We start from the raw sequence: 21,125 nt of genomic DNA on the forward strand, positions 1-21,125 counted from the left end.
AAAAATAATTATTAAAAAACAAGTGCTACAAAAATCGTTTTTTAATATTTGTGAAGCTTAACACTCATACTATGACTCCCTAGCATTAAAATGTTTGATTTAAGTTATGTTGTACCACGAAAATGACCAAACACCTCTGTGAGCAATTTCCCTTACCCTAGGCGCAAACAAGCTCATTTCTATAAGGTATAAGTTAGTATTTTCAAATGTATGACTCATAGACATTCTAGTAATACCCATTATGCAATAAAATTATAGAATATTTATTTCTTAGTATCCAGAATGCAAAAGTCGATTTTCAGACAAATAGACTGTTTTGAATGGTTTCAGGGCCCCTTTTTAAAGCGTCTCTTTAGTAAATGCATACATTTAGATCTTAATATATATGTTTGCAGGTTGTGCCTTCTTATGATTCAGCGAGTCAATGTGTCATAGAAATTGTTTTAAATATAGTGAAATATTGCAGGTTATGTGGAAGTGGTTAAACCTACTGGCCTTGTCAGCTTCAGTTACCACGAGCAGGGGACTGGCAGAACCTGTATAACGTGTTCCAGCAGTAGCGGCTGAGATGTTATCTTGTAAGGCTGTCTTGTTGACATTTGTGACCTTTTAATTAGGGCCTCGCCTGTGGAATGCAGCATGACATGGTTAAACATGCATCTGATGCTAACTTCAGCTGCCTCTTTATATTTAAATCCCTGCCACGGTCCTGACCTGAGGTCACTTGAATAGCCTGACTTGCTCCGATAAATTTAATTCCTGCTCATGTTCATAATTTAAAAGTATCTTCTTAGAGCGTTACAAATATGACATTAGCTGGGATGGGATTTTCGTTTTTGGGAACTAAAATGAGCAAAGGATGCAGGGCCATGTACAGCAATGATGATTGCATTTTAGCCAAAGAATAAATAATAGCTCCAGCATGTTCCTCAAAACGCTTGTTGTTTGGTAAATTATGTCACCAACACATTTATTTTCAATTAGATATGTGCTGACACAGCATTGCATCCCGCTAATAATAATAAAAGGAACACTAATTTTGTAAAACTGCAGCCTCATTTGTCAGTACCCTGAAGGGTAGAACCCACACATGGTTTGCATAGCTCTCAGTTGCTTTCAAAATGCTGCACACAAGCGCTTTATATGAGATGTAGTTGATTGTATATGATTTAAATCTGTAACCTTCATTCATTGCAGGCTGGCTTGTTCTCATTTACCGCATTCACATTACATCTGCTTTAAAAGCGCACATCTGAGATAATAAACAAATAGGAAAGGTATTCCTCATGCAAAATTGTAGCACCTGCACTTCATGTCTTACAAATTAAGCACTGTGTAAAATGAAGGAACATGATTTAAAAAGGGCAAATGCAAAAGTGATTTCTTTGAGAAAACAAATATCAAACATTCTGCTAAATGATCTATAGAACTGGTATATGTGTGTCTCCATGCTAGGAACGAATTTTTTTAAGTTAAGTTTATTTGACAAAATGAAAAACGAAGTGTTACATTGAGTTTTAGATAGGCAATAAGTAGAAGCCCTTCCCCAAAATTCTGCAACTTAAAGGCCTTAGGCCTGAGTGAGAATGGGCGTTTTTGCAAGGTACATGGAAAATAGGTTACAGGTAAGTAATGAAAAGTTTTTATATGTCACGTTGTGTCATGTTTTGTGGTCTGATAAAAAGGGTTATAATTGATGTTGTATTATGAGAAATGTGTGTGTTGTGTATCTTTTCTGCTTCTTCCTACAGATAATTCATGGATTAATTCACAAGACACGTGAGTTGGATGGTTGAAGAGAATTTTTTTTTGCGTAATTTCTTTAAGAAAAAAATGTGTGTTTATGTTTCATTTATACATTTGGTCCACTGAAACGCGTTATTTGACACAGCGACATTATATTTTTACAGCAGAGTATCAATTACCTGATGCCCTGCTGTCAAAAGAAGGGCATGTGCCATGGTATTATGCATGACCGTTTATTCATATATGCTGTTTGTTTGTCTGGGCTGTTTTTCCTTGTGTCTGATACACAGCAAGTATATCTTATGGCTTGAGATGGCTTGATATGTGTATTTATTTTTTAATGTTTTGTGTGTATGTTCTGTTCTATGGTGCTACTTTGAATTACAAGTTCCCCTGTGTTGTGAAGGAACACATATGACGATATGTGTTGTTTCACAATAAATTGGATGAATTTGTATTAAGATAAATTTCACAGATATGGACCTCATACTGTGAGCGAGTAAGGCAGCAGTTTTTCCAGTGCATGCCTACATTTAGCTGTAATGATTTTTTTAAGAAAACTAAAATAATATACTGGATCAAAGTATACCATCCGTTGTTAGTCACTTAACTGCCTTTTTCCTTAAGGACAGGCAGCTCTGCATTTATGTATCCTTGATTGGGCCTAAGGATGGAATTATAGATCCGTGACTAAAGGTGGCCTAATTTTGATATCGCATTTTTTATCGCATTTTTGATTCCTGAATAAGTTTATGGATTCATTTTTTTCCCTGAAGAGACAACTGAACATTAGTTAGAATTACCGTGTAGGGTATAGATTGTCAGCGGTAGAGTTAAATTTCTGTAACATTGGTCTTTCATGTATCCCCGTGCTCTTGGTGCTGTGTCACATGCCTTAGACCACCCAAGCAAACTCTTGTATGTCTTTTCAGACTGACTGTCAGGATAGTGATAGCCTGGTTAAATTGACCGAATACAAGTTTCCCATCTCAATAGGAGATTTTCCATCTCAATAGGAGATATCTCAAGTTTACATTCTTTTTAGTACGACATATTTTTAATGTCTATTTTTAATTTTTCAGTTCTCTTCTGTTTCTGCTGTTCCAATTTTTTAATAAGATGTGTTCTAATCATGCAGATACCAGGACTCTCTAGTTCTTGTCCTTTTGTCTGCACAGTTGATCATTAGCCTTTGTATTACATAGTGCACCTGATGCACATTTTTTTAAGGGGACCTTTCTTCATGTCCTGGATAATCTGAATCATGTTATTTCTCTATTTTGAGATGCTCTAGATAAGGAATTTAGGAACACCTAGGCTTCATCATTAAGGAGAATATGTATTTACCCCATTAAATAATGTACCCCATTAGACAATGCCACTGTGTGAGGGCATCCATTTAGGTTCCCATGGTGTATTGCCACTCCTTTGCAGATTACAGGCCACTTGCTTAACTGTTTTTATATCTGATTTGAAGGAAACTAACAATTGTGTTAAACTTGCTACATCACTAGGGTCCTGCTGGATCTTCCAGAGTCAAAGGAAGAGTGATTCCCTGCAGACCTGTGATCAACACTAAAGCCCACTCCCCATCAGTGACCGCTACATATTGCTCTACAAATCCTGCAACAAGGAAGTCGCGAAGATGGACAGCGATCATCAGCGTGCCTCCAGTGGTACCTCCTAAGCAAGCCATTTGTTTCATCAGAAGGCGTTGTGAAAAGAAAAGAATAAAGGAGCTGATTTTCTGTTTTGCCTCAGAAGTTCAGTGCAAAGATGCGAAGGATCCCTGCTTTTGATGGCAGGACTGTCATCCACTTTGTGCAATTTGTTCAAACTGTCATGTGCTTGAACCTCTGGCAGCGCGCGGTCCCCTGATCCCCTTGGCCCGAGTTTTGGCCTCACCCACACCTCTTTTGCTTTGCACCAGCGGAACGGCAGTGCACCCAAGGATCCACGTTTGGAAAAAGGCACTACATTCTGGTGCCCATGAGAGAGCAGCTTGAGCGTCCTCTGACACTAAATGATGAGTGTTGGAGTCTGAAAGTGCTGCCGACCTTGCTAGGTTTGTTGCGAAATGGTGCTTGGATCTGCACGAGATGCTTTGTGTCCTTGATTAATGAAGAGCGCATCATTTGTAATGTCTGCCACAAAGAAGAGACACTGGTGCATTGTTTTAAGACATTGAGACTTTCGAGTGAGCTGTGAGTGTTTGCCCGGAGGGCACTCCTACTAAACAGTATTGTCTTCTCATGAAAAAGCCTGAATTGAAGAGGCCCAACGCGAAGAAGACACTGGAAGCGGATTTGATGGACAATAGAAGCCTGCAAGGAGAGGCTTTGGCGGACTCTGGGTATTTTCTGTGAGCTTGCATAGAATTGGAGTTTGGAAACTAATTTTTGCTGCTTTGCTGGCATTTGTTTTAAAGTACTATTCTGTTTAGTAAAAGCAGCATGAAGTCTCTCTCTGGAAGTGTATCCCTTTTTCATCTAAGAGCATTGATCAGGAACGCCACTGTTTCACTTGAACATATAACAGATTACTGAAATGCATAGGAAGCTATATAGAATGTTATTAGATAATTCTAGGATTTGCCTTCTGCTTAGGATTGTGGAAAATTATGATTTCATTCGTAATAATGGTCACTACGTCCTCCCGTGGTCTATATGTTCTCAACAACGTGTTTTCTAGTGTTATTCTAAAATGACATTGTCTTTTATGGGTGGGATTGTTTTTGTTGCTACCCAATTGACATCTGTACCCACCTCCCAACCTATGTCTCCAGCTACTATTACTTCTTTGCATCTGACTTTTGCTTTTCCTTTTCTCTCTTGCTTTTTCTGAAATTGTATTATGGTTTTCTGTTACATTTCTTGATTGGTTACCATTTGCCAGTTGCAGGGTCACGTAGGAGTACAAACGGTTCAGTTTGTGACCTGAGTAGTGGCAGTAGGCCTGCAGGACTTGCAGTGTCCCTATGACCTGCTAATAATCACAACTGAAGTACTCTATCAAGATTGCGTGAGCGACATTAGAAAATGGAGATTGTATTGAGGAATGACGATAAAAAGCAAGAGATGAAAAACAGACATTATAGAATATTGTTCTCTAAGTGCGGTGTAGCTCTATCTATTTTAATACCTTTATGTATTTTATTGGCTACTATATTTTTTGGTTTGTTTCTTCTACACAATTGACGTCTGCACCAACTTCTCAACCTACTCTTTCTTTACTGTTTCTTCACATAACTTTCATATTTTACCTGAACATACATTGGTTAGGCCAGAGTTTACTGACAGACCCTTCTGTACAGCTTCTACATCAACACTAGAACATCACTAATTGTTGGGTGGGTGATCTTATAAGTATAGACCTAGATTCAGACTGACATGGGTTTAGGTTATTGCCTATATAAGGGCAAAAGGAGCGTCTGTGGTTCTGAAAATTCCGGACCCCGCCATAATGGTGTACCAAGGCCTAAACACTCGTGCAGAAAATATCATCATACCACAACGAATTTGGTATCAATAGACCGGTAATGATCAGGACATTATGCCTGTGTATTTGCGTCACGATCGAGTGATGCTATCACCCTTAAATCACTGTTCTTGTCCTGAGCCCACGGCATCCATCTTGTGTCTTGCCCTCATATAGTCAATTGATTAAAGGCTGAATTTGATCCAAAGGACACGTCCACCTTTCTCTGACTTCTCCATGACCTGAACAGGCTGAATCTGCCTACGTGATGTTGGCCTCACCAAACCAGTCCATGCCCTCTAGTCAATCTATATTAAAGATCTGAGCAACTTGTTGTGTACATTGGCCTGAGCAAGATTAGAAGGCCGAATACAGTAGCCATGCCTGTTTATGACCCACAAGCATCCCTTATCCTACATTTCTATCTTCCACACCTGGCTCTGTTTCTCTGCTTCTGGGCTTTTACAATGGGGAGGTGACTGTTTATATGATGGGGAGGAAACCAGTTGTATTGTGAGCTTCTCCGGCCTGCACAGGAAAATATGTGAAGTTTGACATATGTTCATGATGGAAGATGGGTTGGTCAGTTTGGGCAAGTAGAATGGAATTCATAATTATAGCCTGCTTTGTTATGGTACCATGGGAGCGACCTACAATGATGTGTGTCACAGCAAGAATGTGAGCCTAGGGGCAAACTTTTTATATAAAAGGCCTGCCTGAGAAAGCTCAGGCAGGCTCCCTCTTTCAATTGTAAAACTACGGTTGGACGACGAAGCCTCATAATTAATTATAATAAAGATGTCTTTTAATTTTACAGATTGGCTTCCAATTCCTTATCTGCTTTATTTTGCAAACTGCTGGATAGATCCCTGGTGGGGAGAGTGAGTCATTTTCTACTTTTCTTCAGACGTAGGACTGAGGTCGACTAGGTCTCTATTGAATATGTTAGACTTAATTATTTATGAATGCCAGCTAGCTCAGAGGTCACTAGAAACTTTCTCGAGTGAACAGGAAGGAGTCAACTTTCCTGAATAGACAAGAAGGGATTAGCTTCTGACAACCGCATAAACATGACAACTTTGCTCCCTCCTCCATAAGGAGTATATCTCCAGAGTTGTGTGAAAACAATAGATAGCTATTTCACTCAGTCAATCGTGCATGCTTAGTTTCACCAGAGTGCAGAGAAATAGAGAGACGGGCGTTTTCAATCAAATTTGTAATTTATTGAGCAGTCTTCTTTCTCATGCAAGAGAAGTGAATTCCACAATTGCAATACTTGTCATAAAGTAAAGTGCGTACAGTAAAAGGAGTATTATGAAATAATACTGTAAAAGCATTTATATGGTTTCTGAGCCATATGATACTTAAACCTGATAAAATATATACAATACATACAATGATAAAAGTTGACTAAACGTACTCAACTGGTGCTTCTAAAATACGCCTACCCCGGTGTACCTAACCTAAGCCTACTACGTGGGAAGGAGTAAGTGAGCTGTAGTTTAAGTTAAGTTAGTTTTGCCAAGAATCTAAATCAAGAATTCTCTAAGGATTTAATCAGCTCCGTACCTTGGTTTTAGAATGGAGGAGGTCTTATATCTCTTTCTCAGGACTCGATCTCCCAACAACCCGCAAGGGTGACTGGAAACACTGGAGCTGGATTTCTCGACAGGAGAAAAGACAGCGTCTCTTTAGGTGCGTCAAATGGGAGGGTCGGCTTCCTTCGGTACTCGCATCAGCTGGGCTTTGGGTAAGTTGATAGACGCTCTGCTCCAAACCACCGTGTGTTGCTTAAGGCAGATGTTGGTATATTTATACCTGGAAGGTGCTGAGTTTGACATAAGGTTGGACATAAGACATCACTAAGAACTGGTAGTTCTTTCAGGACTCTCAGGAGTTCTATGACAAATCAAAACAGAAGCATGGGGAATTCCCGGGCTGCTGGAGGCTTGGATTGTTTAAAGAACGCGTTGTACTTTCTAGGAGTCTAGGGAAGTAGCCTTGCCGTATTTGGACTGCATTGGCTATGACTAAATATGGATATGATTCTTATGCCTTTATAAGGATATGATTTGTTATAACCACATAAGGGCATGAAATGTGAATATTTAATTAGGGTCCTAGATACGTTCACAACAGTGATGTGAGACCTTCTTGGAAGCCTGAAAATTACTCTAGCCGCATCATTCAGTACCACCTGTACTCTGTTAATAAGTTTCTGCGGAAGGCTGATGTATAAGGCATTGCCATAGTTCAACCTCAAGATGATGGTGGCTGCCACTATCATCTGTAGTGAGTTGGTAGGAAAAAGGGGGACAAGTTTCCGTAACTGCCGCATCAGGCCTGTGCAGGTACCAACCACTGAGGTGAACTGGTTGGCCATGGAGAGCTCGGAGTCACCTTTTATGCCAATGCTTCTCACGATCGGCACAGGTAGGGGGGTGGCACTTAGCTCTTGTGGCCAAAAATGTTCGTTCCAGGGGTTGTTTTTGGTGGGAATGACAAGAACGTCTGTCATATCCAGGTTGATTTTCAGTGAATTTACTGTCATCCAATTCACTGTAAATCTGAGAATATTTTGTGCCAGATCCTGTGCATGAGAGGAGTTGTCAACACGAAGGATGAGTTGGGTATAATTCGCTTAGTTAAAAACTCTAAAATTAAAGTTGGCTAAGGCCGCTACCAGCGGCTGTGCAGATACATTTTCAAAAAATAGGAGGGACAGGGCAGAGCCTTGCATGACGCCACAACTATGGGTGTCTTTGTCCGATACAAACTCGCCCAACTGGATTCTCTGGGACCAACCTAATAAGAAGGATACATGACTCCTTTGAATATTTAGTGCACATTTTTTAGGCTGGCATTAAAAGACCATATGTAATGATTTTTAACACCATCGACGCTTATGGTTTTCCCCCCCTGTGCTGAAAATCTGTAATTCCTACTAATCATGACGAGCTCAGCTCGGCATGAGTGTACGAGAGGTGTACCTCATGACGAGCTGAGCTCGTCATGAGCGTCGAAGGTGTTAATGTTAAATGTATTAGGATATTGAGTTATTTTTATTATAATATTATTGTATATCCACACAATAGCAATTCTGTGCTATAGTATTAATGTTTAAAATTCGTGCTTGTCTTTTGCTCATATAGCTAGGAATGAATATCGAGCTTGGGATACATTTACCACTTTGTTTAGGAGCATTACTTACACTTTAAATTTTGATGAATGTGAGCTTAAATGTCAGTTATAGAGCAGTCATTTTGAGAAAAAAATGACTTTGAGAAAAAAAAGTATAAAATCTATGAATGTTGCAAGACTGCACTGATTGTTACTAGCAAATTTGTTTTACATACTATAACTCCTGGTCTGATATTTTATTCTAGATAATTAAACAGTCTGTAATGGACCTGAAGTTGCAAGCTGAGGACAGCTTTGTACTGAAGATTGTCCAATTGGAAGAACTTTTACAAGTGAGGCATTCTGTGTTTGTAATTGGAAATGCTGGCTGTGGAAAATCTCAGGTGGGTTACATATGATCTATATAGAGAAATAACGAAAATATAAATTGGATAAACCCAACAAGCAATCAAAAACAATCTAATTGGGTTTGGCTTTTTATACTGTAAATTATTAATGCACTGATAGTGTTTTTTTTGTTTAGTTTTAGTAAGCTCTTCTGTTGCACACTAAGTGACGTTCTTGTTCTGAGGGATATAATCTGTTGGTATTTCAATATACACTGAAAGAGAAAATACAGGCCAGAAATCAATGATTGTATAGTGGCAATTACATAAATGGAGACAAAGAAGAGTTCATGATATGGCAGCAATTTGGAAAAAACTATTAAAATTAGCCCAGGAGCCTTCACCTTTCTTTAATGTCCCAGTTTCTTATCGGTAATGTTCATTAACACCTTAGCTGCGGCGCAATTCCCTCCCCAGTGCTGCGCTGTCCATTCGAACTAGTGCTGAATGAACGTCCTATGGACGTGCGCAGCACTGGGGAGGTAGTGCTGCCGTCGGCCAACGCACCGACGCAGCACTTAAGGGGTTAACCATGAGTCCACAATTTTCCTCGTCACAAACCTTACACAGTGAACAATTCTCCGAACGCACAGACATTGTTTACCTGGCCCAAACAAAAACATTTCAACCACTATGGCGCCCCCTCTCTTTCATAATTCTTCAAAAGGGAAGCTACCATCTGCACTTCTGTGTTATTGAAGTCCAACATAAAAATAAGGGACTATGTATTCATACCCACAAAGAGTGGGAAATGTAGGTGTGGAGGGGTTGAGGAATGTGATGAGGAAAACCTGGACTTGGGTAATGATGATTGCCATTACGTAACTGAGTCATCTGAAAGAAACACAGTGATAGATTCCTTACTTTAAAATTACCCACAGGCGTCAGACTGGATCCGGAAAGTTTTCGTCAGCAGTACCCCCGTGCGTTGGAAGGAGGAGTTGTACAGCTCTGCGTCCATCGTTGGCGTCGTGGTCGCCGAGATGACATCGCAGCAGCTACTCAGGCGCCACCTTGCGCGCTGATGTTAGTTCGTTCTTTTCCACGCCAGCAAGTGCAGGTCCGGAGAGAGTGGTACCCTCAAGTCATTTTTTGGCTGAGTTTTTTTAGGCTTTTTGTCTAATTTTTTTTTGAGTCGATTGACTCCTGGTGTCATAGATGCCCGGTTTCAAGTCTTGCAGGGACTGTCATCCGATGATGTCGGTGACGGACCCACACCGCGTGTGTCTCTACTGCCTGAGGCCCAACCAGACCCCAAGTTGTGCCCAACTGCCGGGCCAAGGCGATGAAGACTTTGCAGGAGCGGTCCCGAAAGTTGCTTGAGGTCCGGCAGTCCGCTCCATGCCGCTCAAGGCCCCAGTCCCTTCGGAGGTTGAGGGACCGGTCGCAGAGCCATCACCATCGTTCTTCTGGATCAAAATCTTAGCACTTGGGGTCAGGTAAGACAAAGCACAAGAAGTCGAAGAAGCGTCATCGTTTGACAGCTTCCCCTCGCCCATCTTGCGACTCGGCTGAGGGTGTGGGTGCTGCCTCCCCGTGGCTCCGGCAGAGCCTACGGTGTCACCGTCGGTCTACCCGCCACTCCCGGGTCTGTCCGCGACTCCGGCCCAGCTGCATGAATTTCTGTCAGCCATGGCCCACCTCTTTGGCCTGCGAGGCCACGCCGGCATGCCTTTAGGCCCCGCTGGCCGGAATGGAGGTCCTCGCCCTTCACTGTTGGTGGCTTCAGCTCCGGCATTGCTATCGGCTCCGGCCCCATCTCCGCACGGCCTCCAAGGATCCAGGCCTGGATCCTGGTTGACACTGGTTGACCTTGTTACACCTTCACTGATGTAGACCCCAGCGGCACCACCTCCGAAGTCCCCCATGGCTCTGGACGACGTCGCCCCCGGTTTCAGCCCCGACAAGGACACGGAGCCAGAATGGCGTCGCTCAACGCCGATTCCCACACTGATGGGGCCTTCTACCGCTATGTCCAGCTTCCTTATTTTTGGCCCTTACATCATCCTTTGTAAGAAGGGGAGGACTGGAAGGGGTCTGAGGACCCTCTCACAGCTCAGTGTAAGTATGACCCAGACTGGGCAGAAGAATTCGGGGATGGCAGTGGTCTTGACACCTCTCCTGACCTTGGCATGCTCTCTCTACTGTGGCTACGGAGGAGGGTGCAAGTTATGCAGTGGTGTTGCATAGGGCAGCAGAGGCCCTCAAGCTCCAGTTCCCTACTGTGGCCGTCAGGACTAACCTCCTGACAGAAGTGCTTCAGCCGGCAGCTATCTCTGCAGAGCCACTGCTGCCCTTTAATGAAGCACTTTCTGACGTTCTTTTGGGCACCTTTTCCAGGCCCAACACAGGGGCTCCTGTGGATAGGAACGTGGTCCGACGCCATTGCCTGGCCTCGGGTGACCCTATTTTCCTCTCTCAACACCCACCCCTGAGAGCTTGGTTGTCCAAGACTCAACATCCCAGAGCACATTATCTACTGCACCCCTGGACAGGGAATCCAAGAGACTGGAACAATTTGGAAGAAGATTTTTCTTCTGCCAGTTCAGGGCAGCGGTCTCTGAACGCCACATGCCTCTTGGGCCGTTATTCCAACTCTGTGTGGGATACAGTGGTGCAGGTTCTGATTCAGTGTCCAGAGGAGGCGCGGACAGTGCTCTCGAAGGCTATTGCTGAAGTGAGAGATGCAGCCAAGTTCACAATATGAGGTGGACATGACACCGCCGACTCGCTGGGCAGGGCGATTTCCACGACAGTAGCACTACTCTGCCACGTCTGGCTGAGGACTACTGGCTTCTCGGGGAATGTCCAGAACACACTGATGGACATGCCCTTTGATGGCATTCACCTTTTTGGCAACATGGCAGATACTATGCTGGAGCGTTGTAAGGACTCGTGGGCTACGGCCATGTCCTTGGGCCTTTCGGCCACTGGACCTCCTCTACCTCCTACTTTTCGCTCCTTTCATGGCAACGGAATGGGCGCCCCCTGCACATTCGCTTCAGAGCCACAGACCCCAGCAGCAGCAGTCTTAGTTCGGCCACGGACATGGGAACGCAGAGGTGGGTCAGGGGGCTAGCTGGCGGGTCAGTCCACTCTTTCCTTGGCCACCACTGCCCCAAAACCTTCCTTGTCTGATCTTTCAGGCCCATGAAAAGCCAGTGGGCAGCAGAAATCACTTCGGACAGGAGGGTTTTACAAATAGTCCAAAGGAGCTACTCCCTCCCCTTCGAGACTACCCCTCCAGCCATGCATACCCAGTACCACTGCATGTCGGGGGATCACTTGACACTTCTTCAACAGGAAGTTGCGGCCCTCTTGACCAAGGGAGCCATCGAGCACGTTCCTGCACAGAGAAGTAGGATACGGTTGTTATTCCCACTACTTTCTGGTGCCCAAGAAGGACAAGGGCTTGCGTCCTATCTTGGACCTCAGGGATGTCAATTGCTTCCTCCGAAAGGAGAAGTTCAAGATGCTAACTCTGGCTCAGTTCTAGTCTGCTCTCGACCCTTCAGACTGGCTGGTAGTGTTGGACTTACAAGATGCATATTTCCACATTCCTGTCCTGCCAGCCCACCAGCATTACCTGCGGTTCATGGTAGGTTGTGGTACTGAGAATTCTGGACCTATGTTATAAACATCGTCGATTCATGACAATTTTGGTATCAGCGAACCGCAAATGGCGAGTGCGGTATACACAAGCATTCTCGTCACGATCGAGTGTTGGGATCACCCTGAAATCAGCATTTCCGTCACGAACCCTCGGGTTCCATTTTGTGAACGGCATCCATTTTGTGATTGCCCTCACATAAAGGCAATGAATGAAGCCAAGACGAGTCCAAAGGACACGTGCACCTTTGCTGACTCCGCTGTGACCTGGGCAAGCTGACTCCACTGCCTGCAGCCAAACCTGTTCGGCCAGGTCCTTTCCCAGTGGACGAGTGAGATTAGTATCAAAGCACCACATACCATAAGCTTTTCATCGCACACAAACCATGTCCTATCTTACACACACCTGTCCCTGTTTTTGCTTTATGACTCGCTTTACGAGGAGGAGGTGCCCGATTTTATTTGGGGTCCGTCGATATCTGATGGAAATACTGGGTCTTGCCGGGTAATCAATTATGGGCTGGACGAACTGAAATATGTGTTTGACATCATGACTCTGCTTTTCCTTTGTAGTAAAAATATGTGTATGGTCAAATGTAAAATCAGGAATGTTTGCCTAAAGCTTATTGTTTCGTATAAAAAGAGAAGGCTGGCTTTGTAATTTTGAGCAGTCTCCTGAGAACATACATGCTGTTGTACTTCTAGGATACCTGTTACTGGTTGCAGCCAATAAATACGATCTTTGACTTCACCAAGAAGACTCTGGGTTTCTGTGGTCTGAAACAGGAAGGACTCGAAGTTTTCAGGTGTTCTCCCTGGCACCGCTGGGTTCTTAAAAACCCGGTACTTCAATTGGGGCCCAACGCAGGGCGTTATCAGCGGTACAGGTCCAAGCCAGAGGTTCGTGAGGAGCTTCGTGTGAAAATTCCGGAGGACGGCCAACCACTTCAGCGACCCCTGCATGTCGACGTGGTCCGAAGGTCTTTGCTGCGAGGTTCCCCGCGTCCCGACGGCTACGAAGGACTGCTGCCCTGACTATCGCCCTGTTTTGGACCCTGGATCCTTGGTAGAGCGGAACGATAGACGAGTCTTCTGGTGACGTCATCGATACCTCAGTTAAGTATAAGTGGAGCGTCTCCCAGTCCTTAGTTTGGTTCTAAGTTCGGTATTCTTTGGGTTTTTGTTTGGAACTTGCAAGCGCCAAAACCGAAGGATTCGTGTTTTCACGAGACTATCGTATTCGATAATCCTTTGAAGTTTGAAGCTAGACTATAGAGCGAAGATGCCTGGTCTTAGCAGACTTGGAAATTTGTTTTGTCTTAGTTGTAATAAGGATTCCCGATTGAAGGACTCGTGTCCGGTTCCTCCGATTGGAACTCCAACATATGAACTCTATGTGAAACATGGCGTAGGCCCGATCACATATAATGAAGTCTGGATCCGATACACCAGAAAAGATGGTGTTTTAAAATGGCCCCAATATGGTAGTTTTGACACGGGGATTTTAGATAATCTCGAGGTTAAACTTTTTAAGAAGAAAGCCCGGCTGGCAATGTTTGACTCCTTCCGCCTGTGGCGCAAGGAAGCCAAACAAAAAGAAATAAAACTAGCAAAGAAAAATAAACGAGGCATGTCAATGGTACAAGCCGCTGTTGCGTTTAGGGATAATGAGGAAGAACAAGAGAGCGAACAAATGCATAGAATTAGGAAATTAGCGGTAGATAAATGCTGCCCAGTTTTGCCGCGTAAAGAATCAAAAGGAAAAGTTGATTCAGACCCTTTAATGTCTCATTTACTGAGTTCACCGCCTCCTTATGCGCAGAGTGCTACAGCACCTCAGCAACCTTTGGTTGTGCAACACCCGATTGTTGGGCCATAGGTTCTACCGCAACCACCAGCTCCTCTTCAGCTGGTCCACACTCCTCTGGCGCAGCCCCCTCAAGGGCCGCCGCTTTTGCTATCTACTCCTACTGTGTTCCCTACGACTTCGCCTACTGCTCCGACTATGTATCCTAATACTCCCTCTGCTACAGCCACCACCTCTGCTTTACCTCTACATGTCTCTCCTGGTGCTTCTGTCCTACCGTCAGCTTCTCCTTCTGTTCGGCAGAGAATGGCCAACACTGTTAGTGGCCTTTTCTCGCCTTTCTTTGGGTCGCCTAATGCGACCCCTATCGCAGAACGAAGACAGTTGCGGAGCCAACTGCCCGACTATCAAGAGAGAGAATTACTGAATAGGTTAGCGCGTAAATGGGTTGTCGATACTGGGAGGTATGATGTACAGTCTATCAGGGAAGTTTTCCATCAATGGGAAGCGTCGAAGCAGAGATATGTTTTTGAACAAATGTGTGTATTCCTTTGTGAAGACCTGGAGGGAAACGATCCGGAACACGACCTGCCTGAATTGTGGCGTATGCGGTTTGAGTTCTCGGAGGGCATGAACGTAGGAACTGACATTGAGATAGCGGTTGCGATACTGTTGTCATATCGGAGTAAAGGAGACACTTCCCGGTCATCATCTGAGCATGACACACCCAGTAGGAAAAAGGCGCGACAGTATCCCATGAGAGAGGTTCCACCGGTTTGGAGGGAAGGGGACGCAAATGCCAATCCAGCCATTCCGCCGGATTTTCAGCGCGTATGGGTACATGTTCCTTGGAAGAGATCTGAAGTTTTGGCTCTCAAACAGACATTACCTGACCCCCGTAAAAATCCTGCAGGGTATTATAAGGAGTTATCACAGACTGTAAGCTCATGCATTATGAATTTAGCCGACCTAGACATGTTGTTTGGAAATGTTGTTCCACAGCCTTTATGGGGAAAGATTAGTCACACGGATCACGATCAGGAGTTAGGTGATACGTGGGCTAATATTGCCACTGTAGATAACAGACAAGTTGGTGGTGCTAAACCCGAGCCTTTAATATCTGAACTCCCTGGTAGAATTATTACTTATATGAAAACTCTAATGCCCGAGTTGCGCGTTAACTGGGACAAGTTGTCTGCATGTAAGCAAAAAAAAGATGAGACTGTGTCTGACTTTTTCACGCGGTTTGAAGAAACTTTTGCAGATCATAGTGGTCAGGATATGGCTACGGAGGGTGGCCAGAGATTGTTTGCCGACAAATTTGTGCATAATTTGCTTCCTGAATTGTGCAATAAGTTGAAGGATTCCGAGAGTGCTTGGGCTGTTTCCACGTCAGCACAGATTTTAGCCACGGCCCAGTACTATGAGAATAGGCGTAAAGATGAGTTAGAGAAAGCGGGTAAAAAGACTTAGGAATTAAAAAAACTAAAGTCCTTCTACAGCAAGCTTATCCACCTCGTAATAATAGTCAGCGCGACTATCAGCAACCTCAGCAATATTCAAGGAACTCGCAAAGAAATGAGTCTTCTCAGCAACGTTTACCGTATGGTCCCAATCAGTGTGCGTATTGCAAAGAAGAGGGTCATTTCAAGAGTAGTTGTCCGGTTTTGTTACAACGTACAAATGGTACTTCTGGTGCAAGAGGTCGAGGTGTTCAACAAGCTCCTAGAGGTAGGGGATGGAGAAATGTCTGCCAGAACGCTCGTTCCTTCCCGCCTTAGAATTCTATGAATAGTTTCGACCAGCAGAATAACGTGTTTGCTAGGACGGCTCAGTACTATGCTGATGACTACTATGCAGAAGATGAGAATATGGAAGGTAATGATTGCTAGGACAGCCATTGACAAAGAGAGGGAGTTGTTTCAGTTCCAGTAGATCAGAGTGGGCCCTATGTTGAGGTGATTACATCAGGTGTGTCAGAGCCTTTTCTGTTGGATACTGGTGCTACAAAGAGTTCTATTATGCACTCAAAACCCCCTGGCGCACCTTTGTCTGGCGAAATGAATGTTTCAGTAGGTTTTTCTGGCGCCCCGGTTAGGAACCCAATTTCTAGTCCTATGTCTCTTTCTGTTGGACCTTGTGAATTCGAAGCACCTGAAGAACCAAATATTTACAATACTCCTTCTCAGGGGTCTTACCAATAAGTAGTCCATTCAAAAGTGGCAAAGAAATCAACACAGAATCTGAAATATGAAAAGACATCTTTATTATCATTAATTGTGAGGCTCCGTCGCCCAGCCACTCTTAAAGCAACTGGATGAGAGAGTCTGCTGCATAGCCTTCGCACAGGCCTTTTATACAGAATATTTCGCCTTAAGCACACATTCCTGCTTTGAAGTGCATTATGTTGGAGATTCCCAGGACGTGCATACAAAGCATCACTTTCAAGATAAGTCCAGGCTAAAAAAAAGATTGCTCACATGCTTGGTTTCCTGTTCAATCAGGCCGGACAAACCCACCATAAAACCTTCAACCCAGATCGATGAACATGTTGTAAAGGAAAGGCAGCAACAGATGGGACGGAGATAGAAGCGGTGGGAACGGTGCCATAAAAGGTCGGACATGTCCTGCTCTTTGAACTTTATTGCGCCAGCTGCTGAACAAGGAACTGGCTTGGGAGGTTAGCCTCAAGCAACAGGGTCAGCTGTCGTCAGGTCATGCAGAAGTCAGCACAAACCCATGCTAAGGTTATGTCCTTTAAATGCTTGCTCTGCCATGGGGAGAGCCTACTGTAAGGGCAACAAATAACATGGGTGCTATTTACAAGATGAAACCCAAGTGTTCAATGCAAAACCTTCAAATGCACAGTGAATCCATTGGTGTAACATGATGAAAATACTCATGAATAACGCATTCATCATTTGCGGTTCACGGATACCAAATTCATAACAGAATCATGACATTTAAAACACAGGTTCAGAACCCCCAGAACCACAGGGCATCCTTTTGCCCTTACATAGGCAATAACCTATACTCATGCTAATTCTGAGACCATGTCTATATTTCATCACTCACTGGTGTTGATGTAAATACTGTACCAAAGGAATTATCAGTAAACTCTGACCTAACCAGTTCATGTTCAGGTAAAATATGAAACTCATGTGAAGAAAAAGAAAGAGTATGTTGTGAAGTTGGTGCAGACGTCAATAGTGTAGGGGGAAACATACCAAAATATAGTAGCCAATAAAATACATAAAAGTATTAAAATAGATAGAGCTATACCGCACTTAGAGAACAATATTCTATAATGTCTGTTTTTCATCTCTTGCTTTTTATCGTCATTCCTCAATACAATCTCCATTTTCTAATGTCGCTCACGCAATCTTGGTAGAGTACTTCAGCTGTGATTATTAGCAGGTCATAGGGACACTGCAAGTCCTGCAGGCCTACTGCCACTACTCAGGTCACAAACTGAACCGTTGGTACTCCTACGTGACCCTGCAACTGGCAAATGGTAACCAATCAAAAATTTAACAAAAAACCATAATACAATTCAGCAAGAGAAAAAGAACAACAAAAGGTCAAATGCGTAATACTTGCACAGTCCTAAGCAGAAAGCAAATCCTAGAATTATCTAATAACGTTTTATATAGCTTCCTATGCATTTCAGTAATTCATTATATGTTTAAGTGAAACAATAGTGTTCCTGATCAATGCTCTCAGATGAAAAAGGGATACTGTTCCACAGAGAGTGGACTTTATTCTGCTTTTACTAAACAGAATAGTACTTTAAAACAATGCCAGCAAAGCAGCAAAAATTAGTTTCCAAACTTCAAGTCTATACAAGTTCACAGAAAATACCCAAAGTCCATCAAGTCCGCTTCCAGTGTTTTCTTCGCGTTGGGCCTCTCCAAGTCAGGCTTTTCATGAGAAAACAATACTGTTTAGTTGGAGTGCTCTCCGGGCAAAACACTCACAGCTCACTCGAAAGTCTCAAAGTCTCAAAACAATGCACCAGTGTCTCTTCTTTGTGGCAGACACTACAAATGATGTGCTGTTTATTGATCAAGGGCACAAAGCATCTCGTGCAGATCCAAGCACTACTTAGCAAAATCAGCAGCACTTTCAGACTCCAACACTCATCATTTAGTGTCAGAGGACGCTCAAGCTGCTCTCTCCTGGGCACCAGAATGTAGTGCCTTTTTCCAAACGTGGATGCTTGGGTGCACTGCCGTTCCACTGGTGCAAAGCAAAAGAGGTGTGAAAGTGGCCAAAACTCGGGCCAATGGCTCAAGGGAATGTACACTGACAGAGGTTTCCAGCACATAACAGGTACAGAGCCCAAACAACAAATAAAAGAATCAGCTCCTCCTTTCTTCTGCAACGCCTTTCGCAAATCAACTGCCTTGCTTTGGAGGTACCACTGATGTCGCGCTGATGATCGTTGTCCAGCTTCGCGACTTCCTTGTTTGCAAGAAGTGTAGAGCCAGGAAATCTGTTCATCTTAGAGCGGTCACTGATGGGATGTGAGCTTAGTGTTGATCACAGGTCTGCAGGGAATCACTCTTCCTTTAACTCCGGAAGATCTTAGCGGAGCCTAGTGAAGCAGGGAATGTAACACAATTGTTAGTTTCCTCCAAATCAAGCACAAGAAACAGTTCATGTGTTTTAACAAGAGGACTGGTGAGCAGGTGGCCTGCAATCTGCGAGGGAGTGACAATGTGCCATGGGCATAAAATACAAGAGCAAAGGCAAAAGGGCAAAACAGTATCTTTAGAATCTTCAGTTATGTTCTTTTCATTATTCTCTGTCATCTATAGCTACACAGGTATTCTATCAAAATGAATTTCCTCACACAGTGGCATTGTCTAATGGGGTAAATACATGTGTTCCCTCAATGACTAAACCTAGGTGTTCCTAAATTCCTTATCTAGAACATCTCGAATAGAAAAACAACATGATTCATATTATCAAGGACATGAAGAAAAGTCCCTTTAAAAATGTGCATTAAGTGCACTATGCAATACAAAAGGCTAATGATCAAATGTGAAGACAAAGAACAAACACTAGAAAGTCCTGGTATTTGCATGTTTAGAACACATCTAATGCCACCAAAAATTAAAGCAGCAGGAACACAAGAGAGCTGAAAAATTAAAAATAGACATTGGAACCAGCCTATCACTACCTTGACAGTCAGTCTGAAAAAACATTTTACATAACATGGGGGGTCCCTAATACATAACTACAGTCTAGAAGTGTGCACATAAACAATACACCCATAATAATAAATGGGCTGACTGGTGAAAGGAATATGGGAAAAGGGGAAATGGAATTAGGACACAACTAAAAATGCCTAATAACTAAGCATAATGCGACATTGGTCAGGGGCGAAACAGCAAAAGAAAAATCTATAGCAAGAACAAGAGTTTGCTTGGGTGCCTCAGACATGTGACACAGCACCAAGAGAACGGGGAATACACAAAAGACCAAAGTTACACAAATTCTAATTCTATGTTCCTGTTCTCTCTTCAGGGAGAGGAAAAATGAAACCTGGCTTCCTTTCAAGGGACAAAGCCATATGCTATTTGGGAAACAAAACATGATCAAATAACGCAATATAAAAATTAGGTCACCGTGAGTCACAGATCTATAATTCTATCCTTAGGTCCAATCAAGGATACATAACAATTTAGGGCTGCCTATTCCTTTAAGGGAATGTGCAGTACGTAACATCAGGTGATACACTTTGAACCTGTTATATTTGTTTAGTTTTTTTTTGTTTTTTCAATACAGCCAAATGTGTAACCAAAGGTAGGCATGCACTGGTAAAAGTGCTGCCATTATTCCTCACAGTATGCAAACCATATCTGTGAAATTTATCATTATACCAAATTCATCCAATAATTGTGTAGCGGTACGTATCGTCATACGGACCTCTTCAGAACACAGGAGAACTTGGGACGGTAACAACATGAACAAAACATACAAAAATGCAGCACCATGGCATGTGTATTTTATGCACTTTAAACCTGCAGCCAAAAACCCAATATTTGGGCCTGTCTAAATTGTCAGGTCCAAACTCCATACAAACTCTACACCCTCAGTTTGACATTGAGCACAACGCAGTTGTCGGTCTATTGTCAAATATAATATGTCATGACAGCTGTAAATACCTCAAACAGAAACATGTAAATTTCTTTCTGTTAAAGAAATGACGCAAAAACACATCTTTTGTCAATTAGCCAAACTCACGTGTCTTCTCCTCTTAAGAACAATCCATGAATAATCTGTTGGCAAAAACAAACAAATACACAACACAAAAAAAAAAATTGCAACATACACAAAAAAAAAAAATAACTGTTTATTACTTAACTGTTAATGAGCAAATCTGTATTGTACGTAGGCCTGTAACCTATAACCTTCAAAATTTGAAAAAGGGCTGCACGTTATTTTCTATCTAAAACTTAATGCAACACTTCATTTTCTGTAAAAATAAAACGCAGCTAGCAAACATTATTTTCCTTAACCTGGAAACACAATGTAGCATTTAACATGATGTTTAAAGAAACCCCTTTTCATTTCCCCGTTTAAATCAAGGTCCTTCATGTTACCATGGTGAAACCAGAAACCTCACCCTCAGCAGCCCTTCAGAGAGATCATTCTGCATTCCTTGGAAACAAAGGCCTAATTAAGAGGCTGTAAATGGCAACACACGAGGGGCCTTCTCCATAATTTACGGGGAAACACTTAAAAGAGAACATCTCAGCGAGCGCGCTGAGCCAGCTGTTGCAAATTCTCCCAGCCCCCGGCCTCTGCCACAGTGGAGCTGACAAAGCCAGTAGGCTCTATTTAATCCTGCAAGAATGCAACCTATTTTGTAAAATAATTTCCCTTTTTTAGGCGCCAAAATTATCTCAATTCCCATATCATTAAACTACATTCACTGTCAACATTCTTGA

General features: G+C 43.0%; 1 protein-coding gene across 1 annotated transcript in view; it reads left to right on the forward strand.

Annotated features, from left to right (window-relative positions):
• The window catches only part of DNAH17 (dynein axonemal heavy chain 17), a 15,539,113-nt gene that overhangs the window by 8,710,207 nt on the left and 6,807,781 nt on the right, over positions 1-21,125 (forward strand). Inside the window, exon 42 of the mRNA XM_086931082.1 lies at positions 8,610-8,747. Coding sequence (XP_086787208.1) covers positions 8,610-8,747 — 138 coding nt within the window. The remainder of the gene's footprint in view (positions 1-8,609; positions 8,748-21,125) is intronic.

This window comes from Lissotriton vulgaris, chromosome 7 (genome assembly GCF_964263255.1).
Source record: "Lissotriton vulgaris chromosome 7, aLisVul1.2, whole genome shotgun sequence".
Taxonomy (NCBI): Eukaryota; Metazoa; Chordata; class Amphibia; order Caudata; family Salamandridae; genus Lissotriton; species Lissotriton vulgaris.